This window comes from Suncus etruscus, chromosome 16 (assembly GCF_024139225.1).
Source record: "Suncus etruscus isolate mSunEtr1 chromosome 16, mSunEtr1.pri.cur, whole genome shotgun sequence".
NCBI lineage: Eukaryota > Metazoa > Chordata > Mammalia > Eulipotyphla > Soricidae > Suncus > Suncus etruscus.
In genome coordinates this window covers 41,564,954-41,581,233 of record NC_064863.1, presented here as the reverse complement: position 1 = coordinate 41,581,233, position 16,280 = coordinate 41,564,954, and the positions used below count along the sequence as shown (strand labels likewise).

The following is a 16,280-nucleotide window of genomic DNA, read 5'->3' as shown; positions in this document are numbered from 1 at the left end:
CTATTTTCTTTCTTCCTTTTTTTTTTTTTTTGGTTTTGGGGCCACACCCGGTGGTGCTCAGGGGTTACTTCTGGCTGTCTGCTCAGAAATAGCTCCTGGCAGGTACGGGGGACCACATGGGACACCAGGATTCGAACCAACCACCTTTGGTCCTGGATCAGCTGCTTGCAAGGCAAAAGCCACTGTGCTATCTCTCCGGGCCCCTATTTTCTTACCTGTACATGTGACAGAAAACCTCCATTGCTTTCTCCCACTGTAAAGAAATAGGGTTGGAATTTCTGTTATTAATACAGAGTTATTTTTTTCAATTTCCAGGTTCTGGTGCTTGGTAATACATAACAAGTGCTTCAGTTATTTTTTCCCTAATTCATTTTGGACTGTTTTGGGCATCCTGACAAATATTTTTCTTGAATTTGTGGACAAATTCCAAGGACATCTTTCATTCTGTTTATCTTATTTCTCAATTGCTTTAGACATAGATTGATCAAAACTGCTATTTTGTTGGATTTGGTTTCAGTTCATAAGTGGGTTTCACAATATGAGATTGGGGAGAGTTGGGTGCTCCCAACCATCGTTCAGGGGCCCAGTTGCCCCTGGTAATAATTGGCCAGGCTATGCTGGCCTGATGATTCAGTGCTTTGGCCTGGCAATGCAGTATTGGCAATGCACCACCAGGGCTAACCTAGAAATCTCACCACAAGTAGGTGTGTGGTACTAAGGATCAAACATGGGGCCTTTTATGCATGCCAGGCATTATTCCATTCCTTTGAGCCATCTCCCCACAATGATATCTTCATGCCCACAATTCTGGGGTCTGGTAATCACTCCAGGTTCCAAATATAGTAACAGCCTTTAGATAGTATTGCAGTTGTAATTGGAGCTTAGCCCTTACAACTATATAAAAGAAATCAGACTGTAAAAGATCTTGCCTTGGTATTTTTCTCTTCCTCAACCAGGGGAAGCCTTTATGTTCTCTTGTTTTAGGGTGTTTGCAGGGCCAAAGCAAGCACTGTTGACATGGCTTTAAAGAGATACTATGTCACACCTATGAGATAGCACTTCACACCAAAAAGACTGGCACTCATCACAAAAAAAGCAACTTCTAAGCATAGAGCCAAGAGTAACCGCTGAACACTGCTGGGTGTGACTCAAAAACCAAACCAAACCAAAACAAAACAAAACAAAAAACGTATATTGGCACATTCACTGGTGGTAGAGCTATCAACTGGCCCAGCTTTGGGGGGAAATAATTTGAACATTCCTAAAAAAAAACCTAGGTATTGAGCTTTCTTGCAACTCAGCAATATCAATCCTGGTAATATATTCCCTAGGGGTGCATAAAACACAATGCAGGAAAGGTACCTGCCCTCCTGTTGGTAGAAGAGTGTTATGATGGGTCTCTATGTTCATGCATGGCTCTTAGGCTCTTCAATATTTTCAAGTATAAAAATATTGAGTAATAAAGATGCTCAAACTCAAAGTTAAAAGGTAGAAAAGTTTTTTGGAAAGTAGAGAAGAAGTGAAACTGTGTGGGGAGGAACTTTGTATAGGACTAAATTAAAGATAAGAGGTTTTTTGTTTAGTTTTTGGATCACACCTGGCAGCACTCAGGGGTTACTCATGGCTCTACTTTCAGAGATTGCTCCTGGCAGGCTTGGGGGACCATATGGGATGCCGGAATTTGAACCACCATCCTTCTGCATGCAAGGCAAATACTCTACCTCCATGCTATCTGTTGAGCCCCAAGATAAGAGGTTTTGTGTAGGTCCTTTTACATGAAAAATAGGCTCTCTGCATTTCTTATCACATGACAAGAATTTTACAGAGAATGCAAGGATCCTACAGAGTGTTCTGACCATTGGCCTTAGGTAACTTCCCATTTATTAGAAAGAGCCCAAAAATTCACAGGAATGTTAAAAATGCAGTAAAATATGGGAGTGTTCATAGCAGCTGGCAAAGAGAAACTGAGGCTTTCTCTTTCACTGTTCACTGCAGCACTATTCACAACAGCCAGGATTCAAAACAACCCAAGTACTAAGGAACAGATGAGTGGACAAAGAAACTATTTTATATCTACACAATAAAATATTATATAGATGTTAGAAAAAATGGAATAATGAAATTTACTTATACATGGATGAATATGGAGGGTATTATGCTAAATGAAATGGGTCAAAGGGAGAGGAACAGGCATAGAATGATCATACTCATTTCTGTGATATAAGAAAATATAGTATGAGATTTTACCCTAACACAATAGAAATGAGGGCTAGGATAACTGTTTCATAGTAGGAAGCTTGCCACCAGGGCGCTTGGGATTGCAGTTAATAGAGATGGGACTACTATGAAAATAATAGTTGAAAATGATCACTCTGGGCAAGAAATGGGTGCTGAAAGGAAGCAAGATGTTATGCATGATGCCTTGTTGGTAAGCAATATTGTAACCACAGTGTCTAAAAGGAAAAAAAAAAAAGAGAAAGGAGAGAAAAAGTGAAGTGTCTGACATAGGAGCAAGTTGGGGGTGGAGTGGGAGGGAAACTGGGGACATTGGTAGAGGGAAGTGGACACTTGTGAAGGGATGGGTGGATGAGTATTATATAACTGAAACTCAGCCATGAACCTTTGAATTTTCCACCCTGGTTAAGCCTTATTATTTTTTTTAATCACTGTAAGAGACCATTACAAAATTGTTCATGACTGAGTTTTAGTTATACACTCCACCCCACGATCAAGTATAAAATAGATGACAAAGGACACGTTAGGGTTGACATTCTTTGCTGTACTTGCTAATAGTTGCATAGAGTGATTATGTTGGGGAGGCAGAGGAAGGAATGCACCTCTGAGGAGTTGTGGGACCTTGGTGGAAGGGAGGCTCCTATAGTGGATGGAGCCTTGAGTATTGTCTGCCGATGCTTGTATAGCTGCAAGGTCCAGGAGGTCTGTGCTTCTTGGATGCATTGTGAAATCTAGTAGGGAAGCCTCTGTCATGATTTAGATGACATAATTTGAATTAAAGACAATCATATAAAGCAGAAGTTTCTACACTTATTTATCCTCCTGCCCCACTAAAAGAAATGACGTGGTGACCTCCCTACCTCTGCCTCCTTCCTGCCAATTTACCTTCATTAATCAGATACCTACCAACCCCCCATTCTTCTATTGTATCTGAGGCCACTGCTTCCCCCCTTCATTTCAGTACCCCTCAATGGGAAACATTGAAAAAAGAGACATTTCCTGAGTTTTTAAGCCTGTGGAATAAAATTTATTATTATAGTAAGAAATGGTATTTGGGACCAGGGAGATTGTACTGTGCTTAGGGAGTTTTCCTTGCACACAGCTGACCTGGATTCCATCCCTGGCATCCTGTATGGTTCAGAGAACCACATAGGAATGAGTCCCGAGTGAAGAGTCAGGAATAAACCCTGAGCACTGCTGGATATGATCCCAAAACAAAAACAAAAATGAAATTATGTTTGTGTCAGATAATGAAGAGATATTTATAAATTATGGCAAATCTATATTATGATCCCTATTCCTATGTAAAGAAGTCTATATACTATTATATGAACATACCAGCTTATTGTATGACAAATATAGTTTAATTCTATCCTAATAAAACATTAGGAATATGGGTATAGTAGTTATGTATTTTCATAATAATATGGGTATACAGCCTAAGAGATAGTGCAGGGGTTAAGATACTTGCCTTGCACATAGCTGACTCTGGTTCACATCCCTACGTGCCATTAGAGGTGAACCCTGGACATAGAGCTAGAAGTAAGCCCAGAGCTCAGCTAAGGGTAGTCCCCAAACCCCATATAAATATGAAAGTCAATGCATCAAAATGTTACTATTTTTAAGTTGTTATTTAAACAATATATTATTTATTGTATTTGTAATTGATGAGCAGTATCACCTTGATAAGTCCTAAAATAACTTAAAAGAGATTTTAAAAGAACCCCAGCTGGGACATCGCGCTGCTCGTGCTCTGGGGGCCCATCGGCTTCCTGCCCTGCTTCGCCTTTATGTGGCTCCTGGACAAGAGAGGTCTTCGGATAACAGTGCTTCTGACATCTTTTCTTATGGTCCTGGGAACAGGTCTGAGATGCATACCTATTTCAGACTTAACACTCAAAAGAAGACTGATCCATGGAGGACAGCTGTTAAATGGATTGGCAGGTCCCACGGTCATGAACGCAGCTCCCTTCCTCTCCACAACGTGGTTTTCTGCAGATGAATGTGCCACTGCCACAGCTATCGCTTCCTTCTGGAATTACTTGTGGAGTTGTCACTTTTTTAAGTAATATCTTCATGGGAGTACATTTATTTTTTCTCACGTTTTATCATACAGAGTTGTCTTGGTTCAACTGGTGCCTTCCCGGGTCGTGCTTACTCAGTCTCCTCCTCATTCTGTGCTTCAGGGAATCCTATGACAGACTCTATCTTGATGTGGTTGTGTCAGTTTAATAGCACAGACTTGATGGAGTTTAAAGGGAGACTGGAAATCAGCACTGCAAATCGTTCATTTGCTTGGAATTGCACATCCAGCATGAAGAGGACAAAGAAGAAAGAAGCATCATTTGATAATCACATCTATTTAATTACTTCCGAGGAATAATAACGTAGGACATGTGTGATAATAAGGGATTTTTAAATTCCATAAGCAGCATACCTGTGCCTGATTCAGGGATTGGAGTTGTGATATTTTACACACAGAAATCACTACCTAAATAATACGTTCTGTGTTTTGTGCCAGTGCTAACTACTGAAAGGAAAGTTGTAATTATGAAAAGAAGTAAAGGGTGTCTATGACATGAAGATAACCCCTTCCCTCAGTCACAGATAAAAATATGAGGAAATGCCACTAACTTCTAAAGAAGTTTAAACCCTCTATCAGATTTTAATTCTAAAATAGCCGAGAGGCATGTCTATGTTAAAATTAGCCACCTGTACACTACATTTTTTCTAATAAAACCATTTCTTATATGACTTCTTATTTTTGATTAGGTCAGAACCCTCAGCCTTCTTTATTATGGTGAACAAGTGCTTTCCAGGGACTTCAAAGCACACTCTTTGTGCCTCGGTCTCAGCTTTTCCTTGTTTTTGTGAAGTAACGTTTCCTCTCTTAGGATCTTAAATAGTTATATTAAAGGTGACTAAATGTTTAATATAGTTGCATTCAATATTGTATAAACAATGTACTTTATTCTACTTTAGCACTTTGTTAAAAGTGAAATGATAATTTACATAGAATATTCTGTGTCTTCAGCCTATATATATATATATATGTATGTATACATATATATGTATGTATACATACATATATATATATATATAATTATATAATGACATGGGATGTAAAGTCCAGGACCAGCTATTATTTACCAGGGTTACATTTTATTTAAATGACCCTTGTTTGAAAATAATTTATAAAATTGAAACTTTGAACTCTGTGGAGTAATTTCTGAATTACCTTCTTGTATTTCAATTCAAGTTGTAAAATATTCTCTTCTATATGGAGTCAATATATTTGAGAGATCAGTAAAAAAAAAAAAAAAAAAAAAGGGGCCAGGCGGTGGCGCTAAAGGTAAGGTGCCTGCCTTGCCTGCGCTAGCCTTGGACGGACTGCGGTTCGATCCCCCGGTGTCCCACATGGTCCCCCAAGCCAGGAGTAACTTCTGAGCACATAGCCAGGAGTAACCCCTGAGCGTTACCGGGTGTGGCCCAAAAACCAAAAAAAAACAAAAAAAAAAACAAAAAACAAAAAACAAAAGAAAAAAAGAACCCCAAAATCTTAAATGTGTATATTTTTCTGTGCAGGTGGTATTGCAGAAACATGAACAGAAGCAAAGCAGAGCAGCTCCTCAGAAGTGAAGTAAGTGCATTTGTTCCTTAGTTTGGTTTTAGGCAATTTAATTGAAATCAAGTTCTGATAAAAAGTTCCACATACTGCATATATTTGCCTTGCATGCAGCTAATCTGAGTTTAATCCCCAATACCATACATGGCCCTTTGAGCCCATAGGAGTGATACCTGAACATAGAGAGCCAGGAGTTACCCTTGAGTGCACAACTTAAAAAAAAAAAAAACCTGGGGCCAGATCAATAGCACAGTGGTAGGGTGTTTGCCTTGCACACCACTGACCCAGGACCGACTTGGGTTCAATCCCCAGCGTCCCATATGGTCCCCCGAGCCAGGAGTGATTTCTGAGTGCATAGCCAGGAATAACCCCTGAGTGTCACTGGGTGTGGCCCAAAAACCCAAAAACAAAAAACAAACAAACAAAAAGAGCCCAAAGTATAAATCTTATTTATTTATTTATTTATTTATTTATAATTTGGGAGCCTATTCAGCACTTCTCAAGGGTGAGTCCTACCTTTGCACTCAGAAATCACTCCTGGAGTGAAATGTATGGGATGCTGGGTATTGAAATTGAGTTGGGTGCATGTAAGGCAAGCACCCTACCCTGCTACCTCCAAAGTACAATTTAAAATTTTCTTTTAACAACTCTAAAAGTGAATGCTTGGGCTGGTGGGTGGGGAGGGGTGGAAATAACATAGCAGCTTAGAGTACCTGCCTTAATAACTTGTGGTTATGAGTTCAAATTCTGGGTGGCTCATGCACCAAGTGTAATCCTAGTAGTTCTGCTGTCTGTGATTTATGACGCTATGAGTAATTTCTGGTGGTATCTCAGATAGGAAAGTTTGTGTATGTGTATGTATGCTGTACATGTGTGTGATGTGTGCATCACAAAAAATTGGAGGCAACCTGTAGTGAATACTACAGCTAAAAGGGGTGTGTGTGGTTGTACTGGGTACCATGGGCAGCAGTGGGGACTGAACAGGCAGGTGTCTCAGCTGCTAAGCATCCCTGGACCCCTGTTGTATTTATTGTCCTGAGGTGGAAATGAACCACCACATGGGAACATTCTAGAACAGAGTGAGTTCTCACTGAATACAGGGGAGCTTTTCTGCTTTATACTTACACACACACTCCTCTGATTATTCTTGTCAGATTGACATGTAGAACTTTAATTCTGCTTTCTCACGACTAAAATTAAAATTCATTCTAATTTTCAGAACTCTGAAACCCACTTTTATCTTAAAGCAACTTTAGAGCTAAGTGATTGTTGCAGTGTGATGGATAAAAATGTATTTGAGTTTCCCAGCTTTTATCTCGTACTTGTTAGTTGGGAATTGGTGAGGTTTTGTCCTTTGATTTTAGGTATTGTTTTCACCTTTTGGTTTTCTTGGTTTATATTATTGTACCTCCATTGCTCCTTTCCTAGAATGCTATTTAGCAACAACTTCCAGGGTGGGAGTTAAGGATTTAAAAATTTTTTTTTTTACTTAAAGAACCATTGTTTACAAAGTTACTCGTTTTTGATGAGTCTTAAGGATTTTTAAAAGCATTCTTTAAAAAAAAAAAAGATTTGTAGGGGGCCAGAGAGATAGCATGGAGGTAAGGCGTTTGCCTTTCACGCAGAAGGACTGTGGTTTGAATCCCGGCATCCCAGATGGTCCCCTATGCCTGTCAGGAGTGATTTCTGAGTGTAGAGCCAGGAGTAACCCCTGAGTGCTGCCAGGTATAACCCAAAAACAAAACCAAAAAAAAATTGAGAGAGAGATTTGTAGGAAAAATGGAAGATGATATTGAACCAGGATTCAACGCTTATATCAAAATATTAAAAAAAATCTGTAAAAATAACATATTTAGCAATGCATTTTCTAGTAACTTTCTCTGCCTAGCTAGAACTTAAAGGCTCTGCAAATGAAAGGCCATCATAGTCTGGACTGGAATGGACCATAGATATAATCTTGTTTCAATGTCTCACCCTGTGCTTGCAAAGGTTTATGAGTATGGGGTGTTGTGGATGTTACTACATCATCCCCTGTGTAAACTCTGACCCTGAGACCTAGTAGGGCACTAGGTTTGAAAAGGTTCTAGCTGCCGGTACCTATAAAGACCTTTTCAAAACTGTCTTTACCTGTAAAAGGAGGACACTTGAATGCACACCAAAAAAGGAGGGCATTAGGGTACTGAAAGACCTTGGTCACCTGCTCATGAGGCACTTAGGAAAAAAGGGGATATAGCATACATATTATTTGAGACATAACTTCAGCTGACATTCTAAAAATTACTCAGATTTAACATTTGTGTGGATTTAAGTATCTTTAGTCTTACAGAATAATTATTACTCACTTTTCTTAGATCCTCTCTTAAAGATTACTCAGATTTATATAAATGCACCTTAATAGGAACATTTGTATAGATTTAAGTATTCTTTATTTAGCCTTACAAAATAGTAACCACCCGTATACCTAGCTTTACTGTTAGCCTATGTGCAATCATATCAAGTGTTAATATTTCAGGCCCCAGTTCAGAATGCATGAACTGGAGCAAAGGCCAAAACAATAGCCAGTCTCTGGGAACTGACCTTGCTGGTGGAATATGGAGGCTGGGGGTTTTGTCTTGCCATGGGTTGGTAAAGATAAACATGCATCTTTTCCTGAGCACTATGTCTAGGGCCCAATAAGAAACTAAATGATCATATCTGCAATTGTGATGCCTTGCCAAGAAATTTCATATAAGTGTTCTGCTCTAGCCCAGAGAAAGGAAGGCTAGAATAAAGAGACAAGATGGTACTTTTTTTCTGAGTGTCTGAATATCTGATTTTATTTCTGCCAAATTTATGCACACACCTTCTCAAGCAGGAACCCCAAGAATTTCCTCTGTGTCCAGGCCAAGCAATCCATGGCAGGGTGTGCTTTCTTGCTTCTCAGCACCCAGTAGTATTGTTACCATGAGAGTTTTCTTTGGGGAAATTGGTCTTCTGAAGTTCAGAATGCAGAGACATCCTAAGATTTGGCTCCTGAGGCTTCTTCATAGCATTTCTGTTTGTTATTGGAAATTAGAAAATTGTAATTTGTTATTAAAATTGGGAAAATATTCTTTATTTGGATTTTAGGACAAAGAAGGTGGTTTCATGGTCAGAGATTCCAGTCAACCAGGCATGTACACAGTCTCCCTTTATACAAAGTTTAGAGGGTAAGTATTTCTTCTCCTTATCCCTTCTTTGACTAAAAGCCCTGTTATTGATATGGACTTATTTTTCTTTTCTATTTTTTGGATGGAGTGTGGGAAATACCTGGCAGTGCTCAGGGCTTACTTCACTATGACACTATGACACTGTACTCAGGCATCACTCCTGGTGGTGCTTGGGGCACTATATTGGTGCCCAGGATTAAACTTAGGTTAATTGCATATAAGGCAAATTTCTTATCCACTGTACTATCTCTCTGACCCCTGTGGATTTCTAATTTTCAAAAATATCATAATAAATGTCAATATGATAAAAGAAAACTTGAGTTGATTTCTTGAGTCTATACTATTTTTATAGTCATATGCATTATGTTTTTATTTAGTTATTATATATTTTATGTGTATATAATTGAGAGTGACTATAAAATCTTTGGAAACAGTGAACAGATAATTGCTGTATACTGGATAAAGCATTAAGAATCCTACAATAAACAAGGTAGACAGAGACCAAGACCTCTAATAACTAGTGGTGGGTTCAGTCAAGCACTCAAGCAAATATTAGAGTTGTTTATGAGTAAGTGCTATAATAGAGGCTATGTTTATGTATGTACATACATGTGTGCATATTTGTACTGGAGTATATAACCTCACACAGTTAATTAGGTAGTTAGGATAGTATATGAGTAGGTTCTATACTAGAGGGACTGTATGTTAGAGTGTGTGGGTATTGGAGTACATAATTCCAGACACATCTGAATTAGTCGTTGTATTGTTCCATGGTATATTTGATTTTTACAGAGAAGGCTCATCAGGTTTTCGGCATTATCATATAAAGGAAACAACAACATCCCCCAAAAAATATTACCTGGCAGAGAAACATGCGTTTGGCTCGATTGCTGAGATTATTGAATACCACAAGCACAATGCAGCGGGTAAGCAGTCACTCTTTCTGATTTCAAATAGAAGGTGATGGTCAAAATAACCTGACATTGAAGCATGTTCTTCCCAGAACAGCTTTATTTAGTGGTTAAATGCAAAATGTAACTTATTTTAAATGACTGCGTATTCTCCTGGATGTGGCTCCAAAACCAAAGTATGCAGCCTAGGCAAGCCTAAATAAATAATTGAAATAAATAAATGGTACACTAACATAGATTTCCTCACCAAGTCATCAATAGCCCATGTCTATCACTCAGAACCTGTCCTCACTTCCTCCTCAGCCAACCTGAGTCAATACCCAAAACACAATATGATCCTCTAGCATAGCTGGGTGTAGCCCCAAGACAAAAATAAACAAAACAATAAAGCTATTATGTCTTAACATGAATGCCCTATTTGGAAACATATTTTTCAGGAAAAACTTTATTAAAAGAAAATTTGTGAAAAAATAAAATCACTGTGTATTAAGAAAATGATGGTTACAAAGAAATGTCAGAAATAATATCAAGTCTCATGAAAGATAGGTCATGAGTTACTCTAGTGTCCTGTGGTAAACCTCACATTTCTCAGTTTATATCCTTGGTGCTTATAAGGATTCTTTACATCACCAAACTCTGATCAGGATGCTGAAATCCATGACTTGGTATCTGATCACATTTGATATCTAATTAGTTCCACATTCAAATGTGACTTAAGTAATGTTCTTCCTTGTCTTCAACAAGACACTGTGCACACTTAGCCATTTAGTAATTTTTCATCCATTGACTCCAGTCTTTGGCCTTCGTTTCCCATTTACCCATATTGTCTTAGAGCTGACCACCATCTCTTCCCCATAGCAAAAAAACAAACAAACACATTAGTGTTCTCAATACCTATTATGAAAGCCACCCTCCCCCCTCAAAAAAAAGTCTGTCATATGTCTGTACTTTTCTTTAAAAGTACCATTAGAACCATGGATAAGTATACATGGTACAGAGGTTAAGGTGCTTGCCTTGCATCCTGCTTGACCTCTTGTTCTAGTTCCTGGTATTGCTTGTGATCTCACAAGCACCTTCAAGGGGTAAGTACTGAGCACACAGCCAGGAATAGCCCCTGATCATATCACCAGGTGGTGTACAGCAGTACAGTAGGAAAATACACAATAATTTTAGATTACTGAAATATGCATTGAATAAATACAGTGCTATGGGCAAGAAATGCAGGGGAAAGATTTAATAAATCTTATGGATTTCTAGTAGCTGAAATGCCCATTTGATAACTGTACTTAATTTTTTTATTCATATTTGGGCAATATCCAATGATGCATCAAAGTTACTCCTGGCACTACCCTCAGGAATCACTCCTGGGCAGTCTCTGGAGACCATCTGGGGCTGGCTCTCAGGAATCAAACCTAAGTTGACTGTATGGAAGGCAAGCACCTACTCACTGTATTTTCTATCAGGCCCTCGAGTTGATATCTCAGAGACTGAATTTATATAATGTTATAAAGATTAAGTTATAGCAAGTGAATCATTTTATTTTTTAGTAGACTATAATTTTCTTTTAAAGTTCAGATTTGATATTGGGGAAAAAAGCATGAAATGTCAACTGATTGTAACCATTAAAAACATTTTGACATCCTTGGGACTAGAGCGATAGTACAGTGGGTAGGACACTTTCCTTCTACATGGTCAACCCTGGTTTAGTCCCAGGCATCCATATAGCCCCTGAGCACCACCAGGAGTGATTCCTGAGTGCAGAAGTAACACTGCGCATCATCAGGTGTGGTACCAAAGCCAAACACCCCTCACACCCCCTGAGCACCATCAGATGTGGTACCAAAGACACACACACACACACACACACACACACACACACACACACACACCACCACCACCACCACCACCACCACCACCACCACCACCACCACCACCACCACCACCACCACCACCACCACCAGGAGTGATTCCTGAGTGCAAAGCCAGGAGTAACCCTGAGCATCATCAGGTGTGATACCAAAGCCAAACACATACACACACACACACACACACACACACACACACACACACACACACACACACATTCTCCTGTTAACATCCTTTAAAATGTTCAAGGATGGGCTGGAGTGATAGTACAGCAGGTAGGGCATTTTCCTTTCACACAGCTGACCCTGATTTGATCCCTGGCATCTCATATGGTTTTCCAAGCCTGCCAGGAATAACACTTGAGCGCCAACAGGTGTGTCCCCTCAAATTTCCCCAAAACCATAAAATGTTCAAGGAGAGAATATACTAGCATGCTGCCCAGTAAATCCTATTACTGATTTATTTAGACTTTTTCTTAAAAAATTGAGATTCTGTGATTTATAATATTGTTAATAAAGGGTTCCCATGTACATAGCTATACCACCATTCCTAGCATTATTGTACATATCTCCCTCCCCCTAGAATCCCAATGCCCCTCCCTTTCAGACCCTACATTGGTGGTGTGGATGAGTTCCCCTTTGTGTTGCCTTTAACTCTTTGTTGCTACTTTGATATTTTGTGTAACTTTTAAGTACCACATATGAAAGAGGTCATTCTATATGTATTCCTCTCCTACTGACTTTACTCAGCATGATACCCTTTGAATTCCATCCTTGTTTCAGCAAATTGCATGATTTTGTTCTCTATTATTAGAATTGCATAGTATTCCATTGTGTGTATATAACACAATATCTTGTTCCTTTAATCTATAATTGGGTATTTAATATGTTGTTTTTTATATCTTGGCTGTTATAAGTACTGCAATGCACATAAATATATGCATATATCCTTTCGAAGATATTTTGGGTATGACCCCCTCAGATAAGTTTGTTGAATGGACGAACGTAAATAGATTTCTTTTTTAAGTTTCATAAAAATGCCGGACAGATAGCATGGAGGTAAGGCATTTGCCTTGAATGCAGAAGGACGGTGGTTCGAATCCCGGCATCCCACAAGGTCCCCTGTGTCTGCCCAGGGCGATTTCTGAGCGCAGAGCCAGGAGTGGCCCCTGAGCACTGCCAGGTGTGACCCCCCCAAAATATATATTTATATATGATATTGTCTACTCAGAATGTCAGAACATCTGCTTTCTGCCTGCCTTCCTCCCTTTTTTGCCTTCCCCTTGTAATCCTTAAGATTATTGTAAGCCTCTTATAGCACCGTATATGCACAGATGATGATCATGAGATGAGTTAATGTATGGCTTTTATGAGTGTTTAGCAATATATCCTGCAAAATAACAAATGATGGGTTAATGAGCATTTTACCATACAGAACAATGATTGGTGCATCCATCAGTAAGTATTGACAGATATATTTGCTTTGTTATCTAGGACTTGTGACAAGACTGCGGTACCCTGTTAGTGCCAAAGGGAGGAATGCACCTACCACCGCAGGATTCAGCTATGGTAACTCCTTTCTGCCTGCACTGGCTCTTTTTCCTTGGAAAGTCTCCCCGACTGCAAGACCAATTTACAAATATCAAATTCCGCATAGTGGACCTGTTGGTTTCTGTGTATTTTCAGTGTAGAGGATACGTAATGTGTTTAACACTAGTCATCCCAGGTTTTCTGTTTTTACCATTTATAATTCAGGAGAAAACTTCTCATCAGTGAACATTAAGTATTGTCCTATTACCTCTAAAACAAATCAAAGCCTTGCATGATTTCACTGTCTTTATTTACTGGTTATTCGGAGACAAGGGAAGATGAAGGGAACAGAGAAGGTCTTTCTTTGTGGCTCTTTGCTATTTTTATGACTAAAGATTATGATTAAATTATTCTAGCTTGATGGAGTTGAAAAAGAAAAAAATTACTAAAGGGGAAGAATAATAAAAAATGAAGTTTGTTTTTCATTTTTTGCTATTTAAGTTTGCAAGCTCTATTATCATCAGCCTCCCCTGCGGCAGCTTTTGCCCATTTCAATTCACAGTGCTTGTCCTGTGACATCTCTCTTAGCAGCGGTGCCTTCCCTCACCCTCTACCCCAGATGCTGGGAAAACCCTTTTTGCAGTTTAACTGGGCATTGCAAGTTACTTTCCCAATAATCTATCATCTGCAACTGGGACTGACCTTGATAAGAATGTCTTTGCTTCCAACTGAATTTTGCTGTGCTCAATATTGGATCCTTCTTTCCTTCTGTCTCACAGAAAAGTGGGAGATTAACCCTTCTGAACTGACCTTCATGCGGGAATTGGGCAGCGGCCTGTTCGGAGTGGTGAGACTTGGCAAATGGCGAGCTCAGTACAAAGTGGCAATTAAAGCCATCCGAGAAGGTGCCATGTGCGAGGAAGACTTTATAGAGGAAGCTAAAGTCATGATGTAAGTGACTGTCTTTTTTTTTTTTTTTCTTTTTCCGTTCACCGTTTGTACTAGAAAATGGCCAGGCCCCATGGCCCCCTCTAGTGATTCCTTTTCTTATGTTTACGTGTGTCTGCCCCATTTCCCTCCCAGGAAACTCACTCATCCGAAGTTAGTGCAGCTCTATGGTGTGTGCACTCAGCAAAAGCCAATCTACATTGTTACGGAGTTCATGGAGAGGGGCTGCCTTCTGAACTTTCTTCGACAGAGACAAGGTCATTTTAGCAGAGACGTGCTGCTGAGCATGTGCCAAGATGTGTGTGAAGGGATGGAGTACTTGGAGAGGAACAGCTTCATCCACAGAGACCTGGTAATCACCCACTCGTGTGCCCAGTCATTAGCCCACGACCTTTGAAACCTTGGGTCAGCAAGGAGCAAGAATGTGTTTTATACAAGTTTGAGTCTCAAGACCACGTCAGCATTCTTTTTCAAACTTGCTGAATTTAACTAACCCCATTTTATAAAGTCAAAAAATTTTTTATTTTTATATATAAATATTTAAGCATCATGATTACAAGCATGTTTGTAGTTGGGTTTCAGTCATAAGTGGAATACCACCCTTCACCAATGCAATATTCCCATAACCAATGCCTTCCCCATCCCACCCCCCCCCCCCCGCCTGTATTTGAGACAGGCATTCTACTTCTCTCATTCATTAACATTGTCATGCTAGTTGTTAGTATAGTTATTTCCCTAACAGCGTTCACCATACTTTGTGGTGAGCTTCAAATTGTGAGCCAGTCCTCTGGCCCTACCAGCCCTTACTTAACTCTATTGTGTCTGGTCCTTATTACAGTAATGTCTTTAATTTTTCTTAAAATATATAGATGAGTGCTCGCTTCAGCGGCACATATACTAAAATTGGAACGATACAGAGAAGATTAGCATGGCCCTACGCAAGGATGGCACGCAAATTCGTGAAGCGTTCCTTATTTAAAACACACCATACACATATATATAGATGAGTGAGACTATTCTGTGTCTATCTCTCTGCCTCTGACTTGTTCCACTCAGCATAATATATTCCATGTATATCCATGTATAGGAAAATTTCATGACTTCATCTCTCCTGACAGCTGCGTAATATTCCATTGTGTATATGTACCACAGTTTCTTCAGCCATTCATCTGTTAAAGGGTATCTTGATTGTTTTCAGAGTCTGTTTTCAGAGCTATTGTAAATAGCGCTGCAATGAAAATAGGTGTGAGGAAGGGATTTTTGTATTGTGTTTTTGTTTTCCTAAGGTGTATTTTAGGAGTGAAATAGTTGGATCATATGGGAGTTAATTTTCAGTTTTTTGAAGAATCTCCATATTGTTTTCCATAAAGGCTGGACTAGATGGCATTCCCACCAGCAGTGAAAAAGAGTTCCTTTCTCTCCACATCCCTGCCAGCACTGATTGTTCTTTTTCTTTGTGCTGTGTGCCAGTCTCTGTGGTGTGAGATGGTACCTCATTATAGTTTGATTGGCATCTCCCTGATGATTAGTGATGTGGAGTATTTTTTTTGTTTTTGTTTTTTTTGTTTTTTTTTGTTTTTTGTTTTTTGTTTTTTGTTTTTTTTTTTTTTGGGCCACACCCGTTTGACGCTCAGGGGTTACTCCTGGCTATGTGCTCAGAAATCGCCCCTGGCTTGGGGGGACCATATGGGACACCGGGGGATCGAACCGCGGTCCTTCCTTGGCTAGCGCTTGCAAGGCAGACACCTTACCTCCAGCGCCACCTACCCGGCCCAATGTGGAGTATTTTTGCATGTGTCTTTTGGCTTTTGTATTTCTTCTTTGAGTGTCTGTTCATTTCTTCTACCCATTTTTTGATGGTTATATATTTTTTCTTATTAAGTTCTGGCAGTACCTTTGGAGATTAGCCTCTTGTCTGATGGGTATTGGGTGAATATTTTCTCCCAGTCTGTGGGTGGCTCTTGTATCTTAGGCACTA

The 16,280-nt window shown here is 39.5% G+C and overlaps 1 protein-coding gene and 1 non-coding gene across 2 annotated transcripts in view; both read left to right on the top strand.

Annotated features, from left to right (window-relative positions):
- TEC (tec protein tyrosine kinase) overlaps positions 1–16,280 on the top strand; it is a 143,412-nt gene that overhangs the window by 114,713 nt on the left and 12,419 nt on the right. Inside the window, exons 9-14 of the mRNA XM_049790210.1 lie at positions 5,821–5,875; positions 8,969–9,048; positions 9,841–9,974; positions 13,319–13,393; positions 14,134–14,305; positions 14,438–14,654. Coding sequence (XP_049646167.1) covers positions 5,821–5,875; positions 8,969–9,048; positions 9,841–9,974; positions 13,319–13,393; positions 14,134–14,305; positions 14,438–14,654 — 733 coding nt within the window. The remainder of the gene's footprint in view (positions 1–5,820; positions 5,876–8,968; positions 9,049–9,840; positions 9,975–13,318; positions 13,394–14,133; positions 14,306–14,437; positions 14,655–16,280) is intronic.
- Positions 15,176–15,281, top strand: LOC126033087 (U6 spliceosomal RNA). Its single transcript, XR_007504243.1, has one exon. It is a non-coding gene; the product is annotated as a U6 spliceosomal RNA (small nuclear RNA).